General features: G+C 39.4%; 1 protein-coding gene across 2 annotated transcripts in view; it reads left to right on the plus strand.

Moving 5' to 3' along the window:
• Positions 1-13,756, plus strand: part of ttc28 (tetratricopeptide repeat domain 28) — a 250,475-nt gene that overhangs the window by 120,738 nt on the left and 115,981 nt on the right. For both annotated transcript variants that reach the window (XM_036595414.1, XM_036595415.1), the window contains exon 3: positions 6,364-6,511. In XM_036595414.1, coding sequence (XP_036451307.1) covers positions 6,364-6,511 — 148 coding nt within the window. The remainder of the gene's footprint in view (positions 1-6,363; positions 6,512-13,756) is intronic.

Raw genomic sequence — 13,756 nt, forward strand, 5'->3', positions numbered from 1 at the left:
TATTTAACCCCTCATTACTTGCTAGCAGCTCAACCCAGAGTCATAACATGTCATACACAGAGTCAGAGAGTTAGAGTAAAGAAATATTTTGATTATATTAATCAAAAATATCCAAGTCGATTTCCAGACACCATGGGACCTGCTATAAAAAGGTAATAGATCTTCATGTATTAGTTTTATCTAACATTGCATTTTAAATGTCACAACAAGTTCCTTGTTTCAGAGCAGACTAACTAGGCTAACTTAGAAACTGTTTTTTAGTTATAGTAAAGCTTCACCCTCGAGGCTCTCAAGGACACCGTATGTCAAGCAGTGTGCTACCAAATCCAATTATGTTTTGGGTTCAGTAATTTGTTTTTATTGAAAATACTGAATGTTTGTTACTTTTTAAAATAAAAACTGAATTTCAGTTAGATTAATAATATAATTTATGACCATATTTCATGGGCATGACAAGGATGTGTAACAGACACTGACGTATAAAAATGCATGCATACACGTCTCTGCACACTCTGTGTTGTACAGCCGGTCCAGTGGTCCTTCACCAGGCCAAACCTTGTATGCTAATGGAGCAGTTGTTTGCTCTCACTGTTGAGTGCTTTCTCAACAGTGTTGTTACTGCGGAATCATTTTAATCCCAGCTGGAAAGCCAGAGGAACGTGATTGCGGTTCAAGTGCTGACTGTAAGCGTCTATAAACCATCTGAACCGAGGCAAACAGTTTTAGATGCAGTAGCAGTGAGTCTTGTGTATTATGTTTGCTTGTTTGTTTGTTTGTTTACTAGAAGCCAGAGCAATAAACAGAGACCGCTATATCCCCTAAGTCGGGTTCTCCACATGTAGAGGGCTTTAATAAACCATTAGTTTGTCCAGTGAATAGAGCCCTTCAGAAGCAGGCTTTCGGGTGAAAGAGAAATTCTTCCAAAGATGTTCAGTAGTATGTCCTTAAACAAGAGCACAGACAGAAATGAGAGCATAGCCAAAGGCTTGCGCTTTCCATGCCACACTTTAGCCTCTTTTCCTCCCCCATCTGTACATGACAGGAAAGATCATGCTAAATGGTGTTTGTTTTGATGGTGGACTCACCATTATGTACAATGATTGTGTTCATGGTTGACTAGAGGATCAGATGGTAGCCTGTCAAGCATAGCCTACATAGTAAACAAAAAAAAGTTTGAGTTCATCCTAAAAAAATGTGGCAACAAGCAGTTTAACTGGTTTCATTTAACCAAACAAACAAAGACTTTGAATGAAACAAGTTAGCAAAGTTTTAGTTTAGATCAGTGTTTCTCAACCCGTTGCTCAGGGCCACCCGAGACAGTCAAGATTTATCCTCCAACACATAGGAATGAAAGAAAAATGTTGCCTCTCTGGGGGGCCCCGAGGGCTCTCTGAGTTGGGAACCACTGGTTTAGATGAAAAAAGGAATATTTCACATCTGTTCCTACCTCAAAAACACTTAAAATCAACTTGCGCCCTATTACACTCTATTCACTGAAGTGTAAGTGATGGAGGGCAAAAGAAATGATTATAGAAGATGGGGAAAAGGCATGAAAGTTGGCAAAGCAACATGAGGATGAGGCTTTGGTGGGAATTTACTAATAGGCCAATTAGGGTTTCTGGTGGAGGCCAAATTGAGACTGGCAGCGCTCAGTTCATCAATAAATTGTCTGATTTAAAACCAGTGTACTTGGAGATGGAAATGTGTGTGTGATGTTTGCCAGATTCATTCAATTATGCAGTAGCAGAAGAAACATTTGCTGAAAATCATATTAGAGAAATGGGATTGAATGGGATGGAATCTTCTGAAGCAAACTGTGTCTTCTTTATCCTGTCAAGAGTGTGGATGCCATTTCTGAGAGCAGTTTGTCTAAAAGCTTTTCCCATACATCTGCTTTGCATAGACGCTGAATAAATGTGCTCTCTGAACATAACTTAAACACAGACACACATAGGGCCATAACAGACATTACAGTGTTCAACGGCAATATCAGGCATTTAACACTGCTTTAACATTGATGATAACGTTCTGTTTATGTAATTAGTTTTTAAATCATAACGATTTATTTTTTAAACTTTTTTTTTTTAATAAGACTTTATAGAAACTAAAAGCAATCTATCTAAAAGTATCATTACATGAAACTAATTAAAACATCATGAATGGCCTTATGAAGTATCGCTTCATGACAGCACAGCTACGTGATGTGAGAATTTAGCTACCTTTTCATTACAGCAAAGCCAGTTGCCTACCTTGCTGTCTGTTTTCCATCAACCTCTTTGGTGGAAAACCAGGATGGAAAATCCAGAACAATGCCTAAATATCACCAAAAAGTTAGAATGTGATAGAAAAGTTGGTTTATTGATAAAAGAAAGATGCGAAAAACAGTAATGGAAATAGATTTTTCAAATAAGTAGTGGGAACCTCTTTGCCATCAGGAAAGGAATACAGTCATAAAAATACACAAGTGAATTATAACATTATTATAACATTGTAGACCAGTAAACGCTATACATACTTTTATAATATTATATATGTTAATGACAATGTTTTATTTCTATTTACTATATTGCTGTATTGTGTTTTATTGTATGTCTCACAGGGCCTTACTGTAAATTAGACCTCAGTATCAGTGGCTGTACATGTAGATGCATATACAGGGTGATTCAAAAAGATTCATTGATTTCAATCATTACAGAACAATGCAGTAAATTGTAAATGGTTAAATGAGCATGAAGTTTGTTGTGTAGTTTTACAAGTGCTCAATACGATCTCCTCCAGCTGCACGGACATCAACAACACGATTTTCAAATTCATTCCAAACTGATTGAGCATGTCGGGTGCCATTGTACTCACAGCTCTTTCAGTGCGATTTTGGAGATCATCCAGTGTTGTGGAACCAACAACGAATGCTCTGAGGTGTTGGAGGTTCACTGCTGACGAAAGTCACGTTGCAGTTATGATGGATTTACTCTTATTGAAGTGGAGATTGCAAAACGCTTGCTGCTCAGGGGTCGCCATCTCCTCGCAGACGGAAGGGAGCCATCTTCCAGTGACAGTCAGAAACTCTATGACTCCCTCTTTCAATTGGTATGTGATTGTTTTCTTAGCCGCCTCACGGTTGTAAAAATATGGCGCTTTGTAATCGGATGAATCTTTTTGAATCTATAAATATATAAATATAATAAATATATAATATGCGTACAAACATGTTCGGCCAGTGTTCAGTAAACGACTGTGAAGTGAAATAGCGAATTTGGGCCTCATTAAATGTTGTTGATGTTTATTTATCAGGAAAAGCTGATAAATTTGCACTTTGTTTAAATGACTTTTTCGTAAAATTTGCTTAAAATTTGCAAAATGTTTGAATGGACACACAGCTTGTTTTGAAGTGTCGCAAGAAAATTTAGCTGTCCAGAGTGAAAGATCTGTAGGTGAATTGTGATTCCTGATGAAATAGATATGATGTAAAAATTTGTCTGTTGAATCTTTACAACTGTTAAATTATTTCACCATGTAGCTTTAATATGGGCACAATATATAGCAAAAAATGCTTTCTGTGTTACATTTCAACAACCTTATTGGCCTCTTTTGGCTTAATTGCGTGCTCTTCTCCTCACCATGGTGGTATTGCATATCATGACTGTTAGTCACGCGGACATTGTGGTGTTTCCACCCCAATGACCCTAGACACACACACTTGTAACACAATCTTTCAGAACGGTCTTTTAGTTTATATAACTATGTGTATCTGTAAATACATGCTACTATCAGGAACCCCAACATTTTGGAAATCTTTAGTCTCTTCTAGCTTTCCAGATAAACAGTCCCTCTCTCAAAAAACAGAAAAGGAAAATTGTAATGTCTCTCTAATGACAGTTTTATTGCTTTGTGTGCGGGCGTTTGGTCCCCATAAAGACAGTAAAACAGACCACACATGTGCACACACACACAAAGTAACACACACACTGAGGCAATTAATAGTGAAGTGAACATGGTGGCCTGCAAGGTTCTGTAATAACATGGTTAGACTAAAGGTTAATGTGCTGAATTCAATCTGCCTCTCCGTTCGTTTCAGTGAAGCAGTCTGAAAAGAGAAGATGTCTCTGTAATCAAAGGTTGCCCTACCGTTCAAAGTGAAATTAATTACAGTTGAGCTTCATAAATTCAGTGCCATGCGTCTTTTTCCATAGTTCTCCTGTCCCCTGTCATCTGAACACTGCTGAATAAAGACAGGATGCTGAGGAGAGATGTGTGTGAGATGTGAATGAGCTGCCATCAGTGCATTCCCTCCCTCAGCATGTGTGTGTGTGTATGTGTAACCAGAGGTATGTGTGTATATGTGTAACCAGAGACGGAGAGCACTCCACTCAAACATTAGCGGCATAATGAAACATGTCTCTGAGTGGAAATTAAGTTATTATGTCGAAGTTCATCTCTTGCTGGACCTCAGAAACAGACTTGCATACAGAGTGCAAATTAGCACTGATGGTAGTTAAAGGGATAGTTATCTGTTATACTAACTGACAAAAATAACCTTTGTTCATTTTTAGCAACGTTAGCACTGTTTCATTAATTAGTAATGTATTTCACATGCTATAGGATTATATAGTAAAAACTGTTTGTACAGTGAAAGCTGAAAGAGGCTGATAATCAAAACAGTTTACTGAAATATACTTATCGATTATGGTATATAATCTATAAATGGTTGGTCATCCAAGGCAATTTCATTAATTTTTTATTACTTTGGTGAAAAAATGCACAAACAACAGTTTTTTTTTTTCAGAATTCCAATAACTAACTACAGGTGGCATTAGCATGCTGACCGGGCCTTTCCTTTGTGCTTTGGTTGTTTTGCTGTATTCTGTGCAGAGGATCCTACTAGACCTTCGGGGAAGGCCTAACAATTTCTGGGAACTAAGAAATACATGTCTGTAATTTTTAGTTCATTTTTACTCAGTAGAATCTTACTTGTATTTAAACTCTGTATTACTGTACTACTCTTGTTCCATTGTCAAGTTCTGGAAGAAAAAGGGATACATTCTTATAAAGTCCAGTGGAAAATTGGCCAATCGGGAATGTTTTTTCTTTGTGGTATCTAGGTAGATATAGCTAAGCAGGCTCTCCTGTTTGTTAGGACTTCAAAAGCCTGAGCGAAGTATTTAACGCTTTAGATTAACCACCAACGTAATTACAAAGTGACTGTGGAATGAACCAATCACATTTTGATTTACAATGGGTGAAACCAATTTCATGACAAAAAAAGGTCTCTCTAGGCCTTCTGGAAGTCCTAGATCCATCACTGACTGTGAATACGAGCAGCAGCCTAATCAATAAGTTGTTAGAAATGTAAAACAGCAGCAGCTCTATGCCAGGCCCCTCTACTAAATAAGTCACTGTGAACCTGCTACAAGGTAAAAAATATATTAATATATCTGTTAACAAGCTTCAGGTAAAACATGTCTTTCAGAAGCTTCAGATGACGGCCAAAAAAAGTTTATGCAAACTGCTAGAATCTTGCTAGAGCCTCTAGGAAAAATTTGCATTATCATAGCAGAGGTTTTTCCCTCATGTTTTGACCAGGTTTTGGCACTTGTATCTCAAATTGAAGGTCTAGCTTTAATAGTCACAGTTCACATACTGTGCATCAAGCGGGATGCCATGTGGTGCCATGTTTTCAAGTGGTATCAAACCTGTAATGTAGACGTTTTGTGTGTTGTACCCCCTCATGATACTTGACGTTAACAGTGTCAAATCAAATCGCTTGTTTAATGTCTCTTATAGAAACCTTGAAGTAGTTTCACACTACCAGCATCTGCTACTGTTTGAGTGCAACTGCACTGACCAGCACAAGAGAGTGAAGGAAACACTTTAAGCCTATTTAGTCTTTATTTTGGTCAGAAATTTCTGCCTTTTTTCCAGCCAAAAACCAGAAGTGCAATGGTTGACCATTTTCAGTGGCTGAGCTTCTGGTGCATCCCTACTGTATAGGTCAGTGTACAAGTGGAAATGTATTATTTTATGCAGCAAAAAGTATGTGCTGTCCACTCGTTAGGTATGTCAGCCTTGTACCTACACTCATTAGCCATTTTGTCAAATATCTCTACCATATAGGTGCACTACGTAGGTTACAGTTACTGACACCAACATGGTAGTGACCAATGAGTAGAGACAGCATAGGTGCACCTAATAAACTGGCATCTCCGTGAATTTGTGCCTTTAGTTTCAGTCTATATTACAGGAAAGGTCAGAGTTTTTGTGTACTTGGATCCACTGTGGTCAATTTTTTAATTGCAACACTTTTTAAAGTTGTAAATTGGATAAACAAAGAATGTAACATAAATGTACCTCTGTGTCTCTTTGTAGGCATACTTCCGACAGGGTGTTGCCCTTCAGTACCTGGGTCGGCATGCAGATGCTCTGGCTGCATTCGCCTCTGGCCTGGCCCAGGACCCCAAGAGCCTGCAGCTGCTGGTCGGCATGGTGGAGGCTGCCATGAAGTCGCCACTACGAGGTGTGTGTTTTTTAAATGCTTGATTTATGGTAAAACCTAAATTTTACTTCTCCATCCGCGCATCTAAAAATGTGCTATCATGCTTTCACATGAGTATTTGTCTTACAATTTTCTTTTCTTGCTCTTAGAATTAATACTCTCTTCACTGGCTTTTAGTATTTGGTCAATGTGTTGCATAAATGTTTGTAATTTTGCACCTCTTCTGCCAGCTGATTCTTGAACTGCTCCATTTGATTATGTGCTAGTTCTGTTTCGGGTCGAGTGTTATTCGGATCTCATCCCACCCTCAGCCCTCCTGGATAGCCAATAAGCGCTTGCTTGGTGTACAACTCTGCAGATTCGCACAGCACATAGTTGAGATTTTGGAGGTGTGCACATTGTGGCCATTGCTACGCTTACTACTTATCTGTGTCTGTACAGATGAGTTTTTATGTATCTTCACAGAACTAGAAATTAAGCTTAAGACCTCATATACTCATATACATACCACTATTAGCACACCTTGTACTTCACTCAGTGGCCACTTTGTATGTGTTCCACCTACATCAAGTATGTTTTTTAATGAGGCAGCATGCTGAAGTCTGATGTGTTTTGCCCCACAAGGACTGGAGTCTGACCCATGTGACCTGCATTATAGGTCCAATGTTTAGGTGTACAATTACAGACCGTAGCACCCAAAAGTAGTACCTAAAAATGTTGTCAGCTGTACATTTCTTCCTGTAGGGTACAGTGTTTGAGTAGCTTGAGCATCATAACATCATCATTTTAGTTCCTGGAATCTGGAATCTGGAGGTGCAAAATTGAAGACCTTTGTCAGAGGGTGGCTAAGAGGATGTAGCTTTCCACTTTGCTCTTGCCTTTGTTAGTCTGCTGCTTGTTGATTTGTGAATAGGTCTCCCACAAACGATGTGTGGCTTAATCTGATGAAAGTATTGTGTAAAAAGCCATCTAAAAGCTGTATGTGAACAACGATACAACTGCAGACTTTATCATTGCAACATGCAGTGTGGGAACTGCTAGGCTTCAGGCTGGGCTACTTTGGATTGTTTGGGGAGTCAAACTGGGATAGCGAGGCATCAAAGAAATTGTGGTAACATATTGAGAAGAGGCAGTTTTGCTAACAGACTGAGTGACAACTTTGTTGAAACGTGCATGTGTGAGGAGTGTAGCTAGCCCTCAATAGGTGGCGGTAGTGTACTCAAAGCTTGCCAACCGTCTTTAGTCCAATAGAAGAAGACTCGGGCACCAGCTTTTAATGCTACACTGCATTAGATAAGCTAAGGCTGTAGTGTTTCATTTGGGTGTGTGACAGAAAGTTTAGTACGAGCTGAGGGAGCTCTGTTGGCTCCTTGGAGCATGTTAAATCGACATTAGCCGAGAGCGAGCTGCGAGAAAAATAGAACACGTTACGTAGCCACGTTTAAGTGCAGAGTAGCAGAGAAGTAAACAGGGAGAGTAGCCCCGTTATTTGCTATTTAAGTGAACTTTTAACAAATGGTAGTTAATACTTCATTCCCTGTTAAAAACCAGCCTAAGAGTCAATTAGTCTCCCCAGCCCTACCTGACACACTCTCAGACACTGAGTAACTGTACACCTGCGAGGTGCACCCACAGTGTAAAGGGTTCTAATAAAGTGGCCATAATGAAGTGATGTATGTACATTACTGGGCTTTTGCTGCCAGTGCCTCTGTATGTGCAGACTGTGGAGAGTGGTTTCTCTCATTAGTTTGTCTAGTGCAGTTTGCTATTCTGAAATCCAGCAAAATAGCAGCACCAGTGTTGCTGTTTCCTGCAGATGAGGCCTCCCTGGCAGGAGAGCTGTCCACTAAAGATATGTTTCTGCAGCTGCCTGTGGCTGGATCAGATCTGCACGTGTTTGTGTATATCACATTTCCAGTCTGCTTGGCTGCTCCCTGTAGGTGTGCTCGTGCGAGCGTGTATGTGTGTGTGCGAGAGATGTTACTATAGATGCACAAAGACGGAGAGAAAATATAAATCTGTGGCTCTGAGTAAACAGCCACGTTTATTTGTAGGTAAATCAGTGACACACACACACAGCCTTGGTCCTGGGAGTGTGTCCAAACTGAGGCTGTTTTATCTCTTAATGACGCCCTTTATTTCCTCCACACGCACACATACGCGCACACACACACACACACACACACACATACACACACACACACACACACAGGCGCACACAGGCCGGAATGCTGTGGAGGAGATTATGTAGAACAGCCCCTTATAATCAGCCCCAGAGAGAGAGAGATGATCTGAACCACTGAGCTCACACACTCTGTCTGTCTGTCAGTCAGTCTTTCTCTCTCTCAATTTCTGTCTCTCTTTCATTTTCTATTTTAATTTTTCTCTTTCTCTCACTCTCAGTGTCTCTCTAACCTTTTCTCTTCCACTTTCACTTTCTTTTTCTTCCTTTTTCTGGCTCTCTCTCTCTTTCTTCTCCCTGTTTCTTTTCTTTTTGCCTCTGTCTCTCTCTGTCTTCCTCTGTCCCATCTCTCTTCCTCTCTCCCTCCCTGTCTCTCTCTTCCTGAAAGAAGAGACAGAAGGAGAAAGAGAGCTCTCCCTTCTGTCTCTTTCTTCTTTCTTTCTCTCTCTCCCTCTCTCTCTTTGCCTCTCTTTTTCACTTTTCTTTCTTCTTTCTCTCTTTCTTCCTTCTCTTTGTTTCTGCCTTCTTTCTTTCTTTCTTTCTTTCTTTCTTTTCTCTCTCATGCTTTTTTGCCTCTTTCTTCTTTATATATCTGCTGTGCGCTTCTATCTCTTTCTTCTCTCTCTTTCTCTTTCTCTCTCTCTCTCTCTCTCTCTCTCTCTCTCTCTCCCATCTTTGTGTCTGCCCTCCCTTCATTTTTTTTCATTTCAGTGTCAGTCTGAGTCATCTCACTGCCAGGGATTTGATCCTCTAGTCGTTCTTTATCAGTTTGAGCGGAGCTATCATTTTGAGGATTTGCATGCGGGGGGGATTACCTCACTCTAATTTAATTGTCCCCCCTCATTGGCTCTGCGGCATTAGAGGTGCCATCCAAACCCTCTCCATACTGCCAAGCCTGAGAAGAGAGCAGTGCTAAATGCTAAGCAGGCTGTTTGGCTGCTTATCGAGGACAGCTTTTGAATGCTGTATCTCACAGAGTTTATGTTCAGGCCCAAGACACAAGATAAACACGCTTGCGCAATAATGTTTAGGGTTCGCACAAGTGCGCAGACAAATTAAACGTTTAAAGGCAAAGGAGTCTGGAGGATTTGAAGTGGTTTTTAAAGCCCCTGTTGTGGTTTCAGTTGTAGAATTTTTGTTTTAATAGTAGAAATTTGCCACAGAAAAGCATTTACCGGTGTTATACTCAAGAAACATACACCAATCGGGCATAACATTATGAGCACCGCCTTGTTTCTATGCTCATTGTCCATTTTATCAGCTCCACTTACTATATAGGTGCACTTTGTAGTTCTACAGTTACAGACTGTAGTCCATCTGTTTCTCTGCATACTTTGTTAGACCCCTTTTACCCTGTTCTTCAGTGGTCAGGATCCCCCAGCAGTGCAAGTAGGAAGCAGTGTCTAGCTATGCTACAAACAACCTTCAAAACAAGCACTGTTAACAAATTTAGAAAAGCTCAAATAATCTACTTGCTGGGAGTTCTGGCTGGGACTCAGCAGGAGAGCAGTCACATTTTGTGAAGTAGTGGAACATAAGTAGCTGATTTAGACATACTGTTAACTCTGATTGGTACTTTGGCAGATCTACCATCATCTCCAGCAAGTTTAGTCCTGCCCAACTCAATTTGAGCTGAAGAGAACAGCAGAAAAAGTTTCTCAACAGAAAAGAACAACATCATCAAGACTGAAGTTTGCTTCTTTTATTTAGCACTGTGGCTACAAGGTACAAGCTATTTGAGATGGCTTAGCAACTCAAGAAGGCCAGTGCAAAACTACAGAAGCAAACTTTGGGCACGATACATGTCTGCTTGATTGCATTTGAGAAAAGGGGAATAATTTAAAGTAGATTTTTCACTGAGCTGTTTCTTTAAGACACAAACACTGTGTTGTACTATGTATGGATGGAGTTCATCATAAGAACTGTTCACATCACTTGTACATCAGTGTCTCAGATAACTGAACGCCTCCAGATGTGTTGAATGGGAATGTAAATAGCATGAACGGAAATAAAGCGAGCTCAATGCAGGTGGGTGGCGGCGTTGTCACTTGCTGTTATTACGGTTTTATTTAGCAGCCCTCCCACGGCCACATTGAAGCGTCCTTTCTGACAGGGAAGTGGTGTGGAAGTGGAAGAAGGCAAGCAGAGCAGGAAGAGAGAGAGGAGGGAAGAGAAAGAAAAAGGCAGCCAGAGGCTCATCATTAAATCCTTGCCGTGCTATCGCTCCATTGTGACGTGCTGCTTAAGCGCCTCTCCTCTCTTATCATCCTGAGCTCCATCATTAAAAGAGTGTTCTAGCTTTTTTTAACCTAATATAATACATGTTTTGTTGAAAATAAGTACACATCCTCTACATAGAACAAACCTGTGAACAATTTTAATGCACCATTTAACATACTGGGGAAAAATGAAAAAGAAAATAGCCTCTGCCAAAGGTATGGCACATATTATATTTTAGTTTTTTTCCCAATATGTTAAACTATATGTTAAATAAATATATGTATTGTGCACAAAAATTTGAAAATGCCATATTATTAAATTTGGTCTCTGTAGAGCATATGTTAACTTATTTTCACCCAGAAAATCAACAAAACATGTAATTTCACCAGGGAGTGTTCAAACCTTTGCATCTGACTATAGTTCTAGAGTAGACTGAGAAAGTTTAACATCCAGAAAGCCTCGTGATTGAAAAGTAGTGATCAAGTCTCGAGGCACATTCAATATTAAGAAATTACTGTAAATACATAATTAAAGTATATTGTTTGTCATTTAATAACTTGTTACTGTTCCCCAAAAAAATTGAAATATTAAATAAAACATCTTAAGATGCCTTCTAGTGTCTAGCTTATAGTATTTCAACCCACACTGTGTAAGTTACAATAATAGCAGTTATTGGTAAGACAAGCGATTCCAAACTTTTGAATGGTACTTAAGAGTGTCGATATACAGTATCCTCCCCAAAAGCCATTTATACAGCAGCCCCAAAGCCAAAAAGTTCTTTCACCATTTAGATTTATGCAACTTGTAGGGCTCTCAGGCAGAACGTACTTACGAGCGTGGGATGACACAGCTCTTCCATTGCAAACATCACTGGAGGATTCCTGGCCCTTTTCCAAACAGACAGCTTTCTTCACTTACTAAAAAGGGGATAGATGAATTTCTGCAGTTCTGTAAGATGCAGTGTCATCTTTTGGCCTTCGGGACATCCTAAGAGAAATGCCGATCGATCCTAAAAAGATTTACGGCGCGCGTTTTGTTGTGTTTTCATGCTGTTTTGCTCAGCCACATTTTCACACAAAGCACCCTCTCTGCTCAGCCTCTAGTGCAGTCTGTGTGTGAGAAGCGGATTACAGGTGTGTAATGGTGTGTGTAACGCGTTTGACAGCCATGGATGGACAGATTTCCTCTCGCTACAGAAGAGCTATTGTTGTTTTAATGGAGCAGACAAATGCATGCAAGCACTCACATGCACGCTTGTGTTACTATCTTTGTGGGGATTTTCCATATATATATATAATTGTAGCTTACATCTAAACCTAAGCCTAAGTCTAGTAATACAAAGAAATTCGGCTGTCTCTTATACTCCATTAAATTAAATCTGCATTTTGTGTCTGAAAAAGCATTTTATCTGAGACGTTTCTCAACAACTTTCATATTTACCTATAAGTGACCTATCAATGTGCCCTCCACAAATGTGTTCTTTCATAACTACTGTTGGACAAGCTTTATGGAACTTCCCATTCAACCTGATGAGTTTAGGTTCTCTACGTAACATTGAACATCCAGTTTAAATTGCTAAACTACCAAGTTAGGCTATGTTGTTGTAGCTGATCAATATGAGGCAGGGAGGAATGACAACATCTGCCACCATTCTAGCATTAATGAATTACACACTCTATATTTCTATATTTTGACAAAAACACAATTTATCTTTATGTTGAACAAAGTTTTTGTCAGCATTCCGTAAAGCTCAAAATCAGGAATAATCAAAAAACTTTAATTCCTTTATATTGTCACCAAATAAGTGAACGCAGTCCATAATTTTCAAGCCATTACTCAAAAAATTTCAAACCATCTGTCTAACAATTGCTAAATGTTACAGTGCTGCTAAATAGGAGAGAGGTGCTGTCAGAATTAGCTTAGCTAGCATGATAACAGCACAGCTCACTTCAGAAAATGTTTGATTCTGGCTAACTAAAGCACTGACACATGTTTGTGATAATGACTGAAATCTGAGGAAGTGAAATCGACCAGTTGCTGTTGAAGAGAGAGAAAGTTGAAATTAAACCTGTTCTGTGGTGTTTGGATCAGTAGCCTGATTCAATACCTCAAAAGTGAACTCCACTGATTTTTCTAAATTTCTGCGTAATCAAATAATTAACATGCCAACAACATCATTCTGAGCAGTGTGGTGTGAAATGCTCTGTCTTTAGAGAAACCTCCTGAGTCAGAATTGTTCATAGTGTTGGTGATAGGAACCAGATGTCTGAAGTGTTTAATGCTTCTAAATGCTCCCTCCCAAAAAGGTTTTACATGAAATGTTAATGAACACACTGCCTGATGTTTGAGACATTGTATTAGAGAATTTTGTGATGAAGCTTATAGTGTTTTAAAGTTGTTACTGTTATTTGATCCATTTATTTTAGTCCATTATGGTGGAAGGATACAAGAATGGTATTCTAAGGCAAAATGCTCCCTGAATAAAACTTATTTCTTCTGATTTTCCACTATTTTACCATCATTAACATTACATACGTGAACTCAGAAGACACATGTCGGTTCACTGGTCATTTTGGACAGTAAATAAACTGGCTATAATTGCATTGTAGACATTGGGACCCCTGGTTCCTATCACTTTAAGTTTATTTATTAGAATCCTTTTGACGGCAGACCTCTCTGAATGACTGTTTATATCTCAACCACTACATTATGCCGAAATTTAGAAAATCTGTGGAATTCCCCTTTAATGTTAGCTTAGAGAGCAGGCTACAGATCCAAACAGTGCCACACACCACAGTGTACAGGCCTGTTTCTGACTAACTGGTGCTCTGCTTAAACAAGTGTAGATGATAAAAACTAATGTC

The sequence above is a fragment of the Colossoma macropomum genome, unplaced genomic scaffold, assembly GCF_904425465.1.
Source record: "Colossoma macropomum unplaced genomic scaffold, Colossoma_macropomum, whole genome shotgun sequence".
Lineage (NCBI taxonomy): Eukaryota > Metazoa > Chordata > Actinopteri > Characiformes > Serrasalmidae > Colossoma > Colossoma macropomum.